At 37.8% G+C, this 19,645-nt stretch overlaps 1 protein-coding gene across 5 annotated transcripts in view; it reads right to left on the minus strand.

Annotated features, from left to right (window-relative positions):
* The window catches only part of PHF8 (PHD finger protein 8), a 177,439-nt gene that overhangs the window by 119,474 nt on the left and 38,320 nt on the right, over positions 1-19,645 (minus strand). For all 5 annotated transcript variants that reach the window (XM_036930848.2, XM_057495987.1, XM_057495986.1 and 2 more), the window contains exons 3-4: positions 9,287-9,372; positions 8,797-8,905 (exon numbers count right to left, since the gene is read on the minus strand). In XM_036930848.2, the coding sequence (XP_036786743.2) occupies positions 8,797-8,905; positions 9,287-9,372 (195 nt within the window). The remainder of the gene's footprint in view (positions 1-8,796; positions 8,906-9,286; positions 9,373-19,645) is intronic.

Genomic DNA, 19,645 nt, shown 5'->3' on the forward strand with positions numbered 1-19,645 from the left:
CTATTTATTGAAGAATGTCAAGGTATTTAATTTATTGAATGTACAGATGTACTTATCTCTTTGCTAAGTTCCCTTCAAGTTGTTTTCTTATTCACTCATTTTTATTGATATAGTCTTTTTTAGTTTCAAGTATACAGCACAGTGGTTCAACAATTACCCATATTATTAAATCCTCACCCCCCACTAATACAGCAACTGTCAGTCACATAGGAAGATGTTACACAATCATTGGTTATATTCTCCATGCAGTACTACCATCGCTGTGACTAACCTACAATATGATTGAGAATTTTTGCGCCCCTTTTTCCTCCTCACCATCCCCCCAAACCCAATACCCACCCCACATGGTAACCATGAGCCCCTTCTCAGTGTCTTTGAGTCTACTGATGTTTTATTCATTCTATTTAGCTTTGTACTTATATTCCACAAATAAGTGAAATCCTATAGTATTCGTATTTCTAAACCTAGCTTATTTCACTGAGGATACTACCCTCTAGATCCATCAATGTTGTTGCAAATGGCAGGATTTCTTTTTGTTTTATGGCTGAATATTATTCCATTGTATATATGTACATCTTCATTATACCTTCATCTACTGACGGGACACTTAGGTTGGTTCCATAAATTCACTATTGTAAATAATGCAGCAATAAACATAGGGGTGCATACAACTTTTCAGATCAGGGATTTTGTTTTCTTCAGGTAAATTCCTAGAAATGGAATTACTGGGTCAAATGGTGTATTTTTAGTTTTTTGGGAAACCTCCATACTGCATTCCACAGTGGCTGCACCAATTTACATTCCCACCAACAGTGTATGAGGGTTCCCATGTCCCCACATCCTCACCAAAACTTGTTTTTTCTTGTCTTCTGGATAGGGGCAGTTCTAATTTGTGTGGGGTGATATCTCTTTTGTGATATCCCTGATGATTAGGCACGTGGAGCATCTTTTCATGTGCCTGTTGGCCAACTATATCTCTTCTTTGGAGAAATGTCTATTCAGGTCCTCCACCCATTTCTTAATGGGGTTATTTTTTTTAGGGTATTGAGGCATATGAGCTCTTTATATACCTTGGATGTTAACTCCTTATCAAATGAGTCATTTACAAATATATTCTCCCATATTGTAGGGTGCTTTTTGGTTCTGCATATGGTGTTCTTTGTTCTACAGAAGGTTTTAGTTTGATGTAGTCTGACTTTTTCATTTTTTATTTTGTTTCCCTTGCCCAAGGAAATGTGTCCAGGAAAAAGTTGCTCATACTTACACGTTTAAAAAAAGAGATTTTTGCCTGTGTTTTCTTCTAAGAGTTTTATGGTTTCATGACTTACATTCAGCTCTTTGATCCATTTCAAGTTTATGTATGTGTATGGAGATAGGCAGTAATGCAGTTTCATTCTCTGGCATATAGCCATCCAGTTTTTCCAACACCAGTTGTTAATTAAAGAAGCTGTCTTTTCCCCAGTATATATTCATGGCTCCTTTATCATATATTAGTTAACCATATATGCGTGGATTTATATCTGGGCTCTCTATTCTATTCCACTGATCCATGGGTCTGTTCTTGTGTCAGTACCAAATTGTTTTGATTACTGTGGCTTTGTAGTAGACCTTCAAGCCAAGGAATATAATCCCCCCATCTTTGTTCTTCTTTCTTAGGATTGCTTTGGCTATTTGGGGTACTTTGTGGTTCCATATGAATTTTAGAACTATTTCTTCTAGTTCAGTGAAAAATGCTGTTGAAGCTTTGGTAAGGATTGCATTGACTCTGTAAATTGCTTTGGGCAGGATGGTCATTTTGACAATATTAATTCTTCCTATCCAAGAGCATGGGATAGATTTCCACTTATTTGTGTCTTCTTTAATTTCTTATCAGTGTCTTGTAGTTTTCAGAGTATAGTTCTTTCATTTCCTTGGTTAGGTTTATTCCTTGGTATTTTATTATTTTTGAGGCAATTGTAAATGGAATTGTTTTCCTGATTTTTCTTTCTGCTAGTTCGTTGTTAATATATAAGACACAACAGATTTCTGTGTATTAATTTTGTATCCTGCAAATTTGCTGAATCCATTTATTAGTTCTAATAGTGTTTTGGTGGAGTCTTTAGAGTTTTCTATGTATAATATCAAGTCATCTACAAACAGTGACAGTTTAACTTCTTCCTTACCAATTTGGATGTCTTTTATCTTTTTGTTTTGTCTGATTGCTGTGGCTAGGACCTCCCATACTATGTTGAATAAAAGTGGTGAAAGTGGGCATCCTTGTCTTGTTTTGGATCTTAGAGGAAGAGTTTTCAGCTTTTCACCATTAAGTATGTTACTTGTGGGCCTGTCATATATGGCCTTTATTACGTTGAGGTATGTGCCCTCTATGCCCATTTAGTTGAGTGTTTTTATCATGAATGGACGTTGAATACTGTCAAATGCTTTCCCAGCATCAAGATGATCTTGTGGTTTTCATCATTCTTTTTGTTAATGTGGTATATTTTGATTGATTTACAAATATTATACCATCCTTGCATCCCACTTGGTCATGATGGATGATAAATCCCACTTGGTCATGATGGATGATCCTTCTGAGATATTTCTGAATTCTGTTTGGTAATACTCTGCTGAGGATTTTTACATCTATGTTCATCAGGAATATTGATCTGTAAGTTTCTTTCTCTGTAGAGTCTTTCCCTGGTTTTGGTGTTAGAGTGATGCTGGCCTCATAGAATCAGTTTGGAAGCATTCCCTCTTCTACTTTTTGGAATACTTTAAGGATGGTATTAGCTATTCTTTAAATGTTGGATAGAATTCAGCTATGAAGCCATCTAGTCCTGTACTTCTGTTTACTGGTATTTTTGATTATCAATTCAATTTGAATATGGTTGATTGGTCTGTTCAGAATTTCTGTTTTTTCCTGAGTCAGTCTTGGAAGGTTTTATTTTTCTCAGAATTTGTCCATTTCTTTTAGGTTGTCCAATTAATTGGCATATAATTTTTCATAGTATCCTCAAATAATTATTTGTATTACTGTGGTATCTGTTGTGAGTATTCCTTCATTTTTTATTTTGTTTATGTGTGTACACTTTTCTTGGTAAGTCTGGCTAGGGGGTTATGTTATCTATTTTGCTTATTTTCTCAAAGAACCAGCTCTTAGATTCACTAACTTTTCCCACTGTTTCATTCTTCTCTATATTATTTATTTATGCTCTTTACTATGCCCCTCCTTCCACTACCTTTGAGTTTCTGTAGTTCTTTTAACTATGAGTTTAGACTGTTTATTTGGAATTGTTCTTGTTTCCTGAGGTACAACTATGTACCTCCCTCTTAAAACAGCCTTTTCAGCATCCCACAGATACTGGACTATTGCATTTTTTATTTTCATTTCTCTCTATGTTATTGCTTGATTTGTTTTAACTTGTTCATTGATCAACTGATTATTTAGAAGCATGTTGTTTAGCCTCCACATGTTTGTAGGCTTTTTTGTTTTCTTTGTATAATTTATTACTAGTTTCATACCATTGTGATCTGAGAAGTCGCTTGGTACAATTTCAATATTTTTTAATTTGTTGAGGCTTTTTTGTGGCCTAGTATGTGATGTATTCTGGAGAACATTCCATGTATACTTGAGTAAAATGTGTATCCTGCTACTTTTGGGTGCAGTGCTCTGTAGATGTCTGCTAAGTTAATCTGATCGAATGTATGGTTCAGTGTCTCTGTTTCCTTATTTGTTTTCTGTCTGGTTGATCTGTCTTCTCATGTGAGTGGTGTGTTAACGTCTACTACAATGAATGTGTTGTAATCTATTTCCCCCTTTAGTTTAGTTAGCATTTGTATTACACATTTAGGTGCACCTACCTTGGGTGCATAGATAGTGGATAATGGTTATAGTCTCTTATTGGACTGATGCCTTTATCATTATGTATTGTTCTTCTTTGTCTCTTGTTACTTTCTTTGTTCTGAAATCTATTTTGTCTGATATAAGCACTGCTACTCCAGCTTTGTTCTACCTGTTGTTTGCATGAAATATCTTCTTCCATCCCTTCACTTTTACTTGTGTATGTCTTTAGATTGGAAATGAGTCTACAATAGGAAGTATATACATAGGACTTCTTTCTTTAAGATCAATTTAAATGTTCATCAATAGAGGATTGATTAAAAAGTATGTATCTATACAATGGAACACTAAACATCCATGAGAAAAGTAAAGAACATATATATGTGCTGTTATAGTCTGATTTCCAAGATAAATAATTTAGACTTTAAAAAAAGCAAGATGCATAAAATTATAGAGTGTATCTATTTGTTTTTTTTTTTAAGGAAGGGAAGACACACACATATATGTCTATATAAGCAAAAACTATTCCTTAAAAAATGCACAAAAAGTTGCTTGCCTTGAGGAAGGGACCTGAAGGATCTGGGATAGAAAGGAGACTTAAAGCTTTTAAATTAACAAATACAACAAAAATATTACGTTGAAGAAACACAATTCTAAAGAAAACTTTAATTCCACGATAGCTGAGCATGGTCAAATGAATTAAAAACTAAGCAAAAGACTGCTTTATTCATTAATTTTTCTATATTTTCTCATTATTTTTGCCCAACTCAAGCAATTTATTTTTATTTACATTAAAAATTTTTATTTTTATTTTGATATCAATAATGTACAATTACTTGAACAACATTATGGTTACTACACTCTCCCTATTATCAAGTCCCCCCCACATACCCCCTTACAGTCACTGTCCATCAGTGTAGTAAGATGCTATAGAATCATTACTTATCTTCTCTGTATATACTGCCTTTCCCATGTCCCCCTCCTAGATTATGCCTGCTAATCATAATGCCCCATTTTCCCCCTTATCCCTCCCTTCCCACCCACCCTCCTCAGTCTCTTCCCTTGGTAACTATTAGTCCATTCTTGGGTTCTGTAAGTCTGCTGCTGCTTTGTTCTTTCAGTTTTTGCTTTGTTCTTATACTCCACAGGTAAGTGAAATCATTTGATACTTGTCTTTCTCTGCCTGGCTTATTTCACTGAGCATAATACCCTCTAGCTCCATCCATGTTGTTGCAAATGGTAGGATTTGTTTTCTTCTTATGGCTGAAAAACATTCCATTGTGTATAGGTACCACACCTTCTTTATCCATTCATCTACTGATGGACACTTAGGTTGCTTCCATTTCTTGGCTATTGTAAATAGTGCTGCGATAAACATAGCGGTGAATATGTCTTTTTCAAAATGGGCTGCTGCATTCTTAGGGTAAATTCCTAGAAGTGGAATTCCTGGGTTAAATGGTAATTCCAAGCAATTTATTTTTAATAAGCCCACTTTAATTTTTTAAAAAGAAACCAATCTTTTTCTTATTTGTAAAAGAACTACATGACCATTCAAAAATTTTAATTTTAAAGACAGTTCCTTAAACAGAAGCAGAAATGAGAAAGGAAAATTCAGTATGGACACCACAGGAATACAAAGAAATATTAGAGAATACTATGAAAAATTATATGTTAACAAACTGGATAATGTAGAAGAAATGGACAACTTTCCGGAAAATACAACTTTCCAAGAATGACCCAGAAAGAAACAGAAAATCTGAACAGACCAACTGCCAGAAATGAAATTAAACTGTTAATCAAAAAAGCACTGAAGAACAATATCCCTGGACCAGATGGCCTCACCACTGAATTTTATCAAAAATTTATATAAGACCTAATACTCCTTAAGTTTTCCAAAAAGTAGACAAGGAGGGAATACTCCCAAACTCATTGTATGAGGCCAGCATCACTCTAATACCAAAAATAGGCAAAGACACCCCAAAAAAGAAATTTACAGACCAATATCCCTGACGAACATAGATGCAAAAATACTCAACAAAATATTAGCAAACCGAATTCAAAAATACATCAAAAAGATCATCCATCATGATCAAGTAGGATTTATTTCAGGGATGCAAGGATGGTACAATATTCAAAAATCCATCAACATCATCCACCACATCAACAAAAAGGACAAAAACCACATGATCATCTCCATACATGCTGAAAAAGCATTCGACAAAATTCAGCATCCATTTACAATAAAAACTCTCAACAAAATGGGTATAGAGGGTAACAACCTCAACATAATAAACGCCATATACGACAAACCCAGAGCCAACATCATACTTCAAAGCAAAAAGCTAAAAGCTTTTCCTCTAAGATCGGGAAGAAGACAACAATGCCCACTCTCCCCACTTCTATTCAACATAGCTCTGGAGGTCCTAGCAATGGGAATCACACAACACAAAGAATAAAAGGCACACAGATTAATAAGGAAGAAGTTAAACTATCACTGTTTGCAGATGACGTGATATTGTACCCTAAGGAATCAACCAAAAAAACTACTAGTACTAATAATTCAGCAAAGTTGCAGGATACAAAATTAATACACAGAAATCTGTTGCATTCCTATATATTAATGATGCACTAGCAGAAAGAGAAATCAGGAAAACAACTCCATTCAAAATTGTATTAATACCTAGGAATAAACCTAACCAAGGAGGTGAAAGACCTATACCCTGAAAACTACATGACACTCACGAGAAAAATTGAAGATACCAATAAATGGAAGTACGTCCCATGCTCATGGACAGGAAAAATTAATATTGTCAAAATGGCCATCCTGCCTAAAGTGATCTACAGATTCAGTGCAATTCCTATCAAAATACCAACAGCATTCTTCAATGAACTAGAGAAAATCATTTTAAAACTCATATGGAAGCACGAAAGACCCCAAATTACCTAAGCAATCCTGAGAAGGAAGAATAAAGCAGGGGTAATTTCACTTCCCAACTTCAAGCTCTACTACAAAGCCACAGTAATCAAAACAATTTGGTACTGGCATAAGAACAGATGCATAGACCAATGGAACAGACTAGAGAGCCCTGATATAAACCCAACCATATATGGTCAAGTAACACATGATAAAGAAGACATGGATATACAATGGAGAAATGACAGCCTCTTCAACAACTGGTGTTGGCAAAAACAGGACAGCTACATGTAAGAGAATGAAACTGGATTACTGTCTTACTCCATTCACAAAAGTCAACTTGAAATGGATCAAAGAGCTGAATGTAAGTCATGAAACCACAAAACTCTTAGAAGACAACACAGGCAAAAATCTCCTTTTTTAAAGTATAAGTATGAGCAATTTTTTCCTCAACACATATCTTTGGGCAAGGGAAACAAAAGCAAAAATGAACAAATGGGACCATATCAAACTAAATAGCTTCTGTACAGAAAAGAACACCATCAGTAGAACAAAAAGGCATCCTATAATATGGGAGAATAGATTCATAAACAACTTATCCCACAAGGGTTTAACATCCAAAATATACAAAAAACTTACACGCCTCAACACCCAAAAAGCAAACAACCATATTAAAAAATGGGCGGAGGACCCGAACAGACACTTCTCCAAAGAAGAAATTCAGATGGCCAACAGCATGAAAAGATACTCCACATCAGTAATTATCAGAGAAATTCAAATTAAAACCACAATGAGTTATCACTTCACACCAGTTAGGATGGCTAACATCCAAAAGACCAGGAAAACAAATGCTGGCGAGGATGCAGAGAAAGGGCAACCCTCCTATACTATTGGTGGGAATGTAAATGAATTCAACCTTTGTGGAAAGCAGTATGGATGGTCTTCAAAATGCTAAAAATAGAAATACCATTTGACCCAGGAATTCCACTCCTAGGAATTTACCCAAAGAAAACCCAATCTCAGATTCAAAAATATATATGTAGCACAGGGTACAATTAATGACTGGGTAACATCTTGGTATGTTGATAGACAGTGACTGCAAACCCCTATGCTTACTGCAGTGTTATTTACAATAGCGAAGATATGGAAGCAACCTAAGTGTCCATCAGTACATGAATGGATAAAAAAGATGTAGTACATATACACAATGGAATACTACTCAGTCATAAGAAAGTAACAAATCCTACCATTTGCAACAACATGGATGGAGCTGGAGGGTATTATGCTCAGTGAAATAAGCCAGGCCGAGAAAGACAAGTACCAAATGATATCACTCATTTGTGGAGTATAATGAAGTAAAACTGAGGGAGCAAAACTGCAGCAGACTCACAGGCTCGAGGAAGGGAGTAATGGTTACCAATGGGAAGTGGGTAGAGGGGCAGGTAGGGAGGGAGGGAGAAGGGAATTAAGGGGCATTGTGATTAGCACACATAATGTAGGGCAGTCATGGGGCAGGCAGTATAGCGCAGAGAAGACAAGTAGTGACTCTATAGCATCTTACTGCGCTGACATACAGTGACTGCAATGAGATGGGTGAGGGTGACATGGTAATATGGGTGAATGTAATAACCACAACGTTGCTCATGTGAAATCTTCATAAGATTATATATCAATGATACCTTAACAAACAAAATTCAAAAAACTGTTTCCTCTTCTCTACAATGAGAGAATTAATCGTTTTGATCTTTAAGACTCCTTCTAGTTGTAGCATTACTTAGATACATAACATCCTCCCCTGACAGGAGAAAACTGCCTACCTATCTACCAAAAGTTTCTACAAATGGATCTAAATGTACTATGCACATCAAATGAAACTCTAGCAATGCTTCCCACAAACTATCTATACCAGAAGATCCCTCATCAGAGGGGACTCACAGAGCCCTGAAGACACCCCCAAATGGGGTAGGCACCTAATGGGACAGCCAGTGGGAAAGGTGGAAAGACATGGGTCCCACCTCCCAGAATCCTGGTGATCACCTGATCTCAGGGTAAGGGTCCTCACCTGTCAAAGGTCCTACTCCGAAGCTCTCGAATGAATGTTGGGCTTCCAGTCTTCACTGGCTTCCCTTTGTGTGAATCATGCCCTTTTGAAGATACACGGCGTTTTTTCACTAAGCCAGAAAAAGATGAGAGCATCAGTCAGATGGCCATGAGCTATGGTTCCAACAGCAAAGACCTTGGCATATCCTGCTTCTCTTCCAATCTAACAACCCCATGGAGCATTTGGAGTCAGTGAGGTCTTCAAAGACTCAGGAGAGTCCCTGGTGAGGACAGGTGCTTTCTCTGGGGAATCCCTAGGAAGAGAGAGGGATGAAACTCTACACTTTTGCCCTCTCACTGGGGCAGCTTCTGGCCTGCAAGCCTACACAGGCTTCTGCTATTTCCCAAGGGAGATGAATCTGAAGCAGGTAAAGGCAATCTCCCTTCCACCCTTCTTTTGTTTTCTCTCTCCTCTGGACTACATTATCTTGGAAACTGCAAGGTCTACTTACTAATGGAGGGCCCATGTAACACCTCACAGTTGGGACAGTGGTACAGGTCAATGTCAGCAGCTTTCTCCTCTTCAACACCAACACAACTAAAAAAGAGAAAACCAGCCAAAGTTTATTGAAATTTAATTTTTCATGAGATCCAGAACTGTGCTGTCCAGGTCACATACTTAACATTTAAATTTACATTTAAATAAATTCAAATTAAGTACAATTTTAAATGTAGTTCTTTCATCACACTAGCTACATTTCAAGTGCTCAGTAGCCACACGTGGCTAGAGGAGACCATATTGGGGAGATTACCAAACATTTTCATCAATGCAAAAAGTTCTATTGGACCACACTGCTCTGAAACAATCATGAAACAGCTAAAAATGTATAGACAGTAAAGCTTCATTAAGACTCAGAATGGTCAATGCTATAAGAGATTCCAAAGCAATACTGCCAAACAGAAATGTAATTTGAGTGCAAAATTTAATTTAAGATGTTCTAACAACCACATTAAAAATGTAAAAAGAGAGAGAGGCACTCAAGATGGCAGCATGAGTAGGGCGGCAGAAATCTCCTCCCAAAACCATATATATTTTTGGAAATACAGCAAATACAACTACTTCGAAAAGAGAGACCAGAAGATACACTACAACAGCCAGGCTACATCTACATCTGCGAGAACTCAGCATCTCACGAAAGGGTAAGATACAAGCTGCGGCCCAGCGGGACCCGAGCACTCCCCCCACCCAAACTCACTGGTGGAAGAAAAATAATCAGACTGGGGATGGAGTGGAAGCACAAGACTGCTAAATAACCAGCCCTAGTAATCTGCACCAGGAGCACAGACACAAATGTCATGGTGTACTGAATATTAGAGAAATGGAAAAGTAAAATCCAAGATGGAGACTGCAAGCGGGTCCTCAAAGCCAGATCCCCTGGGACAATAGAAAAGCAGGCACTTTAAAAGTCTTAAAGGGAGAAGCCAAGATGGCGGCATGAGAAGAGCAGAGGAAATCTCCTCCCAAAACCATATATATTTTTGAAAATACAACAAATACAACTATTTCTAAAAGAGAGACCAGAAGATATAGTACAAAAGCCAGACAACATCTACACCTGCGAGAACCCAGTGCCTCACAAAGGGGGTAAGATACAAGCTGTGGCCCAGCGGGACCCATGGGTGCCTCTCACCCCAGCACCCGGGCGGGAAGAGAGGAGTGGGAGCAGGGAGGGAGAGGGAGCCCAGGACTGCTAAATACCCAGCCCTAGCCATCCTCACCGGGAGCGTAGACACACAGTGCATGGTGTGCTGGATACTAGGGAAACAGGAAAGGAAAACCTGCGAGCAGGTCTCCACAGCCGGCGCCCCTGGGACAAAAGAAAAGCGAGTTCTTTTTGAAATAATTAAAGGGACAGGGGCCTTACAACTGGACGGAAGAATCCCAGCATACTAAGCCCAGGAGCTGGGAACCCCAGGGAACTCCAGGATCCCTAACCCCCTGAGTGACAGGGCAGCTCAGAGGACCCTCACAGAGATAAACAGCCTCCTGCCCGTTCCCCCTCGGTCACAGCCGCACCATAGCTGAGCAGCAGCATGAAAGCAGCCACACCCACAGCAACAAGGCAGAGCTTCCTCCACGGTGGACAGGCAAGAATCAGAGGCACCGTCTGCATGCAGCTGCCCAGAAAAAGCCACTAGGGGTAGCCGTTCTCCCAGGAGAGGAAAGCCACAAACTAGAAAGAAGGGACATTCTCCCAGCAGATACACATGCCAACTCCCTACAACTACCTCTATCATCATGAAAAGGCAGAAGAATTTGATCCAGATCAGAATCACACAGATACCTTCCCCTGAGAAGGAACCTGGGGATGTAGACCTAACCAATCTTCCTGAAAAAGAATTCAAAATAAAGGTCATAACCATGCTGATGCAGCTGCAGAGAAAAATGCAAGCACTAACCGACAAAGTAGGGATGGAGACTACAGACATCAAAGAATCCCTGGAAGAACTTAAAAACAGAATGGATGAGATACAAGAGGCCATTAATGGAATAGAAACCAGAGAAAAGGAACATACAGAAGCTGACGCAGAGAGAGATAAAAGGATCTCCAGAAATGAAACAATATTAAGAGAACTGGGTGACCAATTCAAAAGGAACAATACCCGCATTACAGGGGTACCAGAAGAAGAACAGAAAGAAAAAGGGACAGAGAGTATATATGAAGAAATAACTGCTGAAAACTTCCCCAAACTGGGGGAGCAAATAGTCTCTCAGACCACAAAAGTACACAGAACTCACAAAAAAAGGGACCAAAGGAGGACAACACCAAGACACATAATAATCAAAATGGCAAAGATCAAGGACAAGGACAGAGTTTAAATGGCAGCTAGACAGAGAAAAAAGGTCACCTACAAAGGAAAACCCATCAAGCTATCATCAGACTTTTCAACAGAAACCTTACAGGCCAGAAGAGAATGGCATGATATATTCAATGCAATGAAACAGAAGGGCCTTGAACCAAGAATGCTGTATCCAGCACAATTATCATTTAAATATGAAGGAGGGATTAAACAATACCCAGACAAGTAAAAGTTGAGGGAATTTGCCTCCCACAAACCACCTCTACAGGGTATTTTAGAGGGACTGCTCTAAAGCAAAGAACTCCTCAGGCTGAATAGATATCACCAGAGAAAATAAAATCACAGGATAGAAAGCAGACCAACTAAATACTAAAAAGAGGTAAAAAATAAAATCAACTACGCACAAAATGAATCAAAGGAAACACAAAAGAGCACAGAATAAAACACATAACATATAAACAATGGAGGAGGAGGAATAAGAAGGGAGAGAAATAAATAAACATCAGACAGTGCTTATAAGAGCTCAATAAGCGAGTTAAGTTAGACAGTAAGATAGTAAAGAAGATAACCATGAAGCTTTGGTAACCACAAATCTAAAGCCTGCAATGGCAATAGGTACTTACCTTTCAATAATCACCCTAAATGTAAATGGACTGAATGCACCAATGAAAAGACACAGAACAAAAGACTGTATAAAAAAGCAAGACCCAACTATATGCTGCTTACAAGAGACTCACCTCAAACCCAAAGACAAGCACACACTAAAAGTCAAGGGATGGAAAAAGATATTTCATGCAAACAACAGGGAGAAAAAAGCAGGTGTTGCAGTACTAGTATCAGACAAAATACACTTCAAAATAAAGAAAGTAACAAGACATAAAGAAGGATATTACATAATGATAAAGGGGTCAGTCCAACAAAGAGGATATAACCACTATAAATATATATGCACCCAATACAGGAGCACCAGCATATGTGAAACAAATACTAACAGAATTAAAGGAGAAAATAGAATGCAATGCATTCATTTTAGGAGACTTCAACACACCACTCACTCCAAAGGATAGATCCACCAGGCAGAAAATAAGTAAGGACACAGAGGCACTGAACAACACACTAGAACAGGTGGACCTAATAGACATCTACAAAACTCTACGTCCAAAAGCAGCAGGCTACACATTCTTCTCAAGTGCACATGGAACATTCTGCAGAAAAGACCACAAACTGGACCACAAAAACAGCCTCAGTAAATTCAAAAAGATTAAAATTCAACCAAGCAACTTTTCAGACCACAAATGTATAAAACTACAAATAAATTGTTGAAAGAAAACAAAAAGGCTCACATAATGATAAAGGGGTCCATCCAACAAAAGGATATAACCATTATAAATATAAATGCACCCAGAATAGGAGCACCACCATATGTGAAACAAATACTAACAGAATTAAAGGAGGAAATAGAATGCAATGCATTCATTTCAGGAGACATCAACACACTACTTAACACAAGCTCCTAAATGGAGGCTTAACATGGAAGCTTAACAACATACTCCTAAATAATCAATGGATCAATGACCACATTAAAATAGAGATCAAGCAATAAAAGGAAAAAAAATAACAACAACAACACAAAGCCCCAACTTCAGTGGGACGCAGCAAAAACAGTCTTAACAGGAAAGTATACAGCAATCCAGGCATATTTAAAGAAGGAAGAACAATCCCAAATGAATAGTCTAAAGTCAAAATTATCGAGATTGGAAAAAGAAGAACAAAGGAAGCCTAAAGTCTGCAGAAGGAGGGACATAATAAAGATTAGAGAAGAAATAAATAAAATTGAGAATAAAACAACAGAAAAAAAATCAATGAAACCAAAACCTGGTTCTTTGAGAAAATGAAAAAAAATAGATAAGCCTCTAGCCAGACGTATTAAAAGAGAAAGAGAATCAACACACATCAACAGAAACAGAAACGAGAAAGGAAAAATCACGACAGACACCACAGAAATACAAACAAATATTAGAGAACACTATGAAAACCTATATACTAACAAGCAGGAAAACCTAGAAGGAAAGGACAATTTCCTAGAAAAATACAACCTTCCAAGACTGACCCAGAAAGAAACAGAAAGTCTAAACAGACCAATTAACAGCAACAAAATTGAATCAGTAATCAAAAAACTACCCAAGAACAAAACCCTGGGACCAGATTGATTTACCTCGGAATTTTATCAGATATACAGAGAAGACATAATACCCATTCTTCTTAAAGTTTTCCAAAAAATAGAAGAGGAGGGAATACTTCCAAACTCATTCTATGAAGCCAGCATCACCCTAATACCAAAACCAAATACCCCACCAAAAAAGAAAATTACAGACCAATATCCCTGATGAACATAGATGCAAAAATACTCAACAAAATATTAGCAAACAGAATTCAAAAATACATCAAAAGGATCATACACCATGATCAAGTGGGATTCATCTCAGGGATGCAAGGATGGTACAACATTCAAAAATCCATCCACATCATCCATCACATAAACAAAAAGGAGAAAAACCACATGATCATCACCACAGATGCTGAAAAAGCATTCGACAAAATTCAACATCCATTCATGATAAAAACTCTAAAAAAATGGGTATACAGGGCAAGTACCTCAACACAATAAAGGCCATATATGAAAAACCCACAGCCAACATCATACTGAACAGCGAGAAGCTGATAGCTTTTCCTCTGACATCGGGAACAAGACAGGGATGCCCACTCTCCCCACTGTATTCAACATAGTACTGGAGGTCCTAGCCACAGAAATAAGACAAAACAAAGAAATACAAGGAATCCAGATGGGTGAAGAAGAAGTTAAACTGTCACTATTTGAAGATGACATGATATTATACATAAAAAACACTAAAGATTCCACTCCAAAACTACTAGAACTAATATCGGAACTCGGCAAACATGCAGGATACAAAATTAATACACAGAAATCTGTTGCTTTCCTTTACATTAACAATGAACTAACAGAAAGAGAAATCAGGAAAACAATTCCATTCACAATGGCATCAAAAAGAATAAAATACCTAGGAATAATCCTAACCAAGGAAGTAAAAGACTTAAACCCTGAAAACTACAGGACACTCTTAAGGAAATTAAAGAAGATACAAAAAATGGAAACTCATCCCATGCTCTTGGCTAGGATGAATTAATATAGTCAAAATGGCCATCCTCCCCAAAGCAATCTACAGATTAAATACAATCCCTATCAAAATACCAACAGCATTCTTCAAAGAACTGGAACAAATAGTTCAAAAATTCATATGGAACCACAAAAGACGCCGAATAGCCAAAGCAATTCTGAGAAGGAAGAATACAGCAGGGGGGATCTCGCTTCCCAACTTCAAGGTGTACTACAAAGACACAGTAATCAAGATAATTTGGTACTGGCACAAGAACAGAGCCACAGACCAGTGGAACAGAATAGAGACTCCAGACATTAACCCAAACATATATGGCAAATTAATATTTGATAAAGGAGCCATGGACATACAATGGGGAAATGAAAGTCTCTTCAACAGATAGTGCTGGCAAAACTGGACAGCTACATGTAAGAGAATGAAACTGGATCACTGTCTAACCCCATACACAAAAGTAAACTCCAAATGGATCAAAGACCTGAATGTAAGACATGAAACCATAAAACTCTTAGAAAAAACCATAGGCAAAAATCTCCTGGACATAAACATGACTGACTTCTTCATGAACATATGTCCCCCGGCAAGGGAAACAAAAGCAAAAACGAACAAGTGCGACAACATCAAACTGAAAAGCTTCTGTACAGCAAAGGACACCACCACTAGAACAAAAAGGCATCCTACAGTATGGGAGAATATATTCATAAATGACAGATCCAATAAAGGGTTGACATCCAAAATATATAAAGAGTTCACACACCTCAACAAACAAAAAGCAAATAATCCAGTTAGAAAATGGGCAGAGGAACTGAACAGACAGTTCTTCAAAGAAGAAATTCAGATGGCCAAAAGACACATGAAAAGATGCTCCACATCACTAGTCCTCAGAGAAATGCAAATTAAAACCACAATGAGATATCACCTCACACCAGTAAGGATCGCCACCATCCAAAAGACAAACAACAACAAATACTGGCAAGGATGTGGAGAAAGGGGGACCCTCCTACACTGCTGGTGGGAATGTAAATTAGTTCAACCATTGTAGAAAGCAGTACGGAGATTCCTCAAAAAACTCAAAATAGAAATACCATTTCACCCAGGAATTCCACTTCTAGGAATTTACCCTAAGAATGCAGGAGCCCAGTTTGAAAAAGACAGATACACCCCTGTGTTTATCGCAGCACTATTCACAATAGCCAAGAAATGGAAGTAACCTAAGTGTCCATCAGTAGATGAATGGATAAAGAAGATGTGGTACATATACACAATGGAATATTATTCAGCCATAAGAAGAAAACAAATCCTACCATTTGCAACAACATGGATGGAGCTAGAGGGTATTATGCTCAGTGAAATAAGCCAGGGGGAGAGAGACAAGTACCAAATGATTTCACTCATATGTGGAATGTAAGAACAAAGGAAAAACTGAAGGAACAAAACAGCAGCAGAATCACAGAACCCAAGAATGGACTAACAGTTACCAAAGGGAAAGAAGAGACTGGGGAGGATGGGTGGGAAGGGAGGGAGGGGGGTTAGAAGAAAGGAGGCCTTACGATTAGCATGTATAATGTGGGCAGTGACACGGGGAGGGCTGTACAACACAGAGAAGACAAGTAGTGATTCTACAGCATCTTACTATACTGATGGACAGTGACTGTAATGGGGTACATTGGGGGGACTTGGTGATGGGGAGAGTCTAGTAAACATAATGTTCCTCACGTAACTATAGATTAATGATACCAAAATAAACAAAAACAGTGCTTACAGTTTGTATAACTTCTCTGTCCGTAACATTTTTCTGGTAATTTATTTTCTATTTTACAAAAGGACTGGTCCATTATCGATCAGAAATTTAAACAAACAAACTCCCTGGTCTTTTGCTACAGAAAGTCTAAGAAGCACTGTGCTAGAGTCCTGTCTGATAGAAGCTGTACATTTTCCCATACCCTTATCACTGAAGGATAGGCTGGGGTAGATGTCCCCCTCACTCTCCAGTAAGACTTTGAGATCATCTCTACAATACTGAATAAAAATAAAGTTGGAGGACAAAGTTGCCACCCAACTTCAAGACTTACTATAAAGTAATCAAGAGTGTGATATTGACGAAAGAAAACACATACGTATCAGTGAAACAGAACAGAGAGCCCAAAAACAGACACATATAAATACAGTCCACTGATCTTTGACAAAGGAATAAAAATAATACAATAGAGCAGAGACAGCCTTTTCAACGAGTGGTACTGGGATAACTGGACACACAGATACAAACAAATTAATCTAGACACAAATATTATACCCTTCACAAAAATGAGCTCAAAATGGATTACAGACCTAAGTGTAAAATGCAAGGCTATAACACTCCTAATTTTGAGTTTGGCAATGACTTTTTAAATGCAACACCAAAAGCACAATCCATGGAAGAAAGAATTGATAAACTGGACTTCATTGAAATTAAAAATCTGTTCTGTGAAAGACACTGCCAAGAGAAGGAAAAGACAAGCTGAAGACTGGGAGTAAATATTTGCAAAAGATGTATCTGATAAAGGACTATTATCCAAAATGTACAAAGAGCTCTTTAAAACTCAACAATAAGAAAACAGACAACGCAACTGAAAAACAGGCAAAAGATCGGACACCTCATGAAAGAAGATATACAGATGGCAAATAAGCACATGAAAAGGTGCACCACATCATATCTCTTTAGGAAATACAAATTAAAACGAGGTATCACTATATACCTACCAGAAAATCCAGAACACTGACAACATCAAATGCTGGTAAGGAAGTGGAGCAACAGGAGCTCGCATTCTTTGCAGGTGGAAATGCAAAACGGTACAGCCACTTTGAAGACAGTTTGACGGTTTCTTACAAAACTAAACTCTTACCATATGATCCAGCAATCAAGCTTCCTGGCATTTACTTAAAAGAAATGAAAACTAGGTCCACACAAAAACCTACACATGGATGTTTATGGCAGCTTTATTCATAACTGCCAATATTTGGAAGCAATTAAGGTGTCCTTCAGTAAGACATAATAACAATGGACAAATAAACTGTAGTAGATATAGACAATGGAATATTATTCAGTGCTAAAAAGAAATGGGGTATCAAGCCATGAAAAGACACAGAGGAAACTTAAATGCATATTACAAAGTGAAAGAAGCCAATTTGAAAAGGCTGTATGTGATTCCAACTATACGAAATTCTAGAAAAGGCAGAATTATGGGGACATAAAAAGATCAGTGGTTGCCAGGGGTTATGGGAGAAGAGAAAGATGAACAGGTAGAGCACAGAGGATTTTTAGGGCAGTGATACTATTCTGTCTGATACTAAAATGCTATAATGGTGGCTACATGTCATCATACATTTGTCCAGATCCACAGAGTACAACAACAAGAGTAAATCTTGATGTAAACTATGGACTTTGGGTGATGATGTGTCAATGTAGGTTTGTCAATGGTAACAAATGCACCACTCTGGTGGGGGACGTTGATAATAGAGGAGGCTATACATGTAGGAGGAAGAGGCATATGGGAAATCTCTGTACCTTCCAATCAATTTGTGAACCTAAAATTGCTCTAAAAATAAAGTCTATTAAAAATATATCAGATAACACTGCCTGATAATCCTCCTATATTTTCCTACTTAGTTCTCTCTTCCATTACCCAGTGGCTATTCAAATCTCTAACCCACTACCTCCCTCTTCACTCTTAGCAAATGAGCATACCCCTTACTTAGACAAAATGATGCAATCAGATGGGAACTACCTCAACTTGTGACATCAAATGAATGGCCTTCTGCACACCCATCCTTCCCTCCTGTTACAATAAAAGAACTATCATTCCTTCTTTCTAAAATCACATCATTGTTTTTAACCTTCTTAATCAATTATCCCTTCTTTCTGCAGTATCTTCAACCTCTCCCTTTGCCTTTTCCTTTACAATAGCATTTAAACAAGCTTACCAATCTTTACAAATAAGAAAAGGTAAGACCTACCCTCCTTCCTGTTTGCCCGTCTGCCACTTTAAAGACAAATATCTTCTGTTTAAACCTATACAGCTTCATAATGACTTTTATTTGAATAGGTATCTGTTATACATGGTAGAAAACTTAAAAGGTACAGAAGTATAAACAGTGAAAAGTCTCCCTATTTTACCTACCTGGTAGTATTCAGAGAAGTTCTATCAGAACCAAACCTATAAAAATTTTTTTAGATTTTCTATGTACACTTTCTCATCTATTGCTGTGGTTTGATTTTAGTCCCCACCTTCTTAAAACAGATCTCATCAATGTCCTGACCTTATTGATACATGCAGTAAGTTCTTCTCTCCTTTATCTCACTTGACCTCTTTGCAGCATTACCACAGTGCTGACCCTATGCTCTCTCTGCTTGACAAGCTCTCTACCGTTGCTTTCCATAACACTCCATTTGCCTGGTGTCCATTCCTTTAGCTAACATTTAGTGAGCATCTGCCAGGCCTGACTAGGTGCTAGGGAGACAAAGACACAGAATGAAACATACAAAAATCCTTCCCTTGTGAAGCTGACATTCTAGTGGGGGAAAGAGACAAGAAACAATATACATCAGTGTAATCAGTGAAATACATTTTATATTAGTGAGAAGAGCTAAGTAGAAAAAATAAAGCAGGTAGGGGAATACATATGTGTATGTGTATATAACTACACACACACGTTAGGGGGTTAGGGGAATAGCAATAATATTGAAACTTTAGTTAGGGAAGCCAGGGAAGAACTCACTGACAAAATGACTTGAATAAAGCCCTGATGGGAGTAAGGGAGCAAGCCATATGAATATGG

The sequence above is a fragment of the Manis pentadactyla genome, chromosome X, assembly GCF_030020395.1.
Source record: "Manis pentadactyla isolate mManPen7 chromosome X, mManPen7.hap1, whole genome shotgun sequence".
In the NCBI taxonomy this organism is placed as follows: domain Eukaryota; kingdom Metazoa; phylum Chordata; class Mammalia; order Pholidota; family Manidae; genus Manis; species Manis pentadactyla.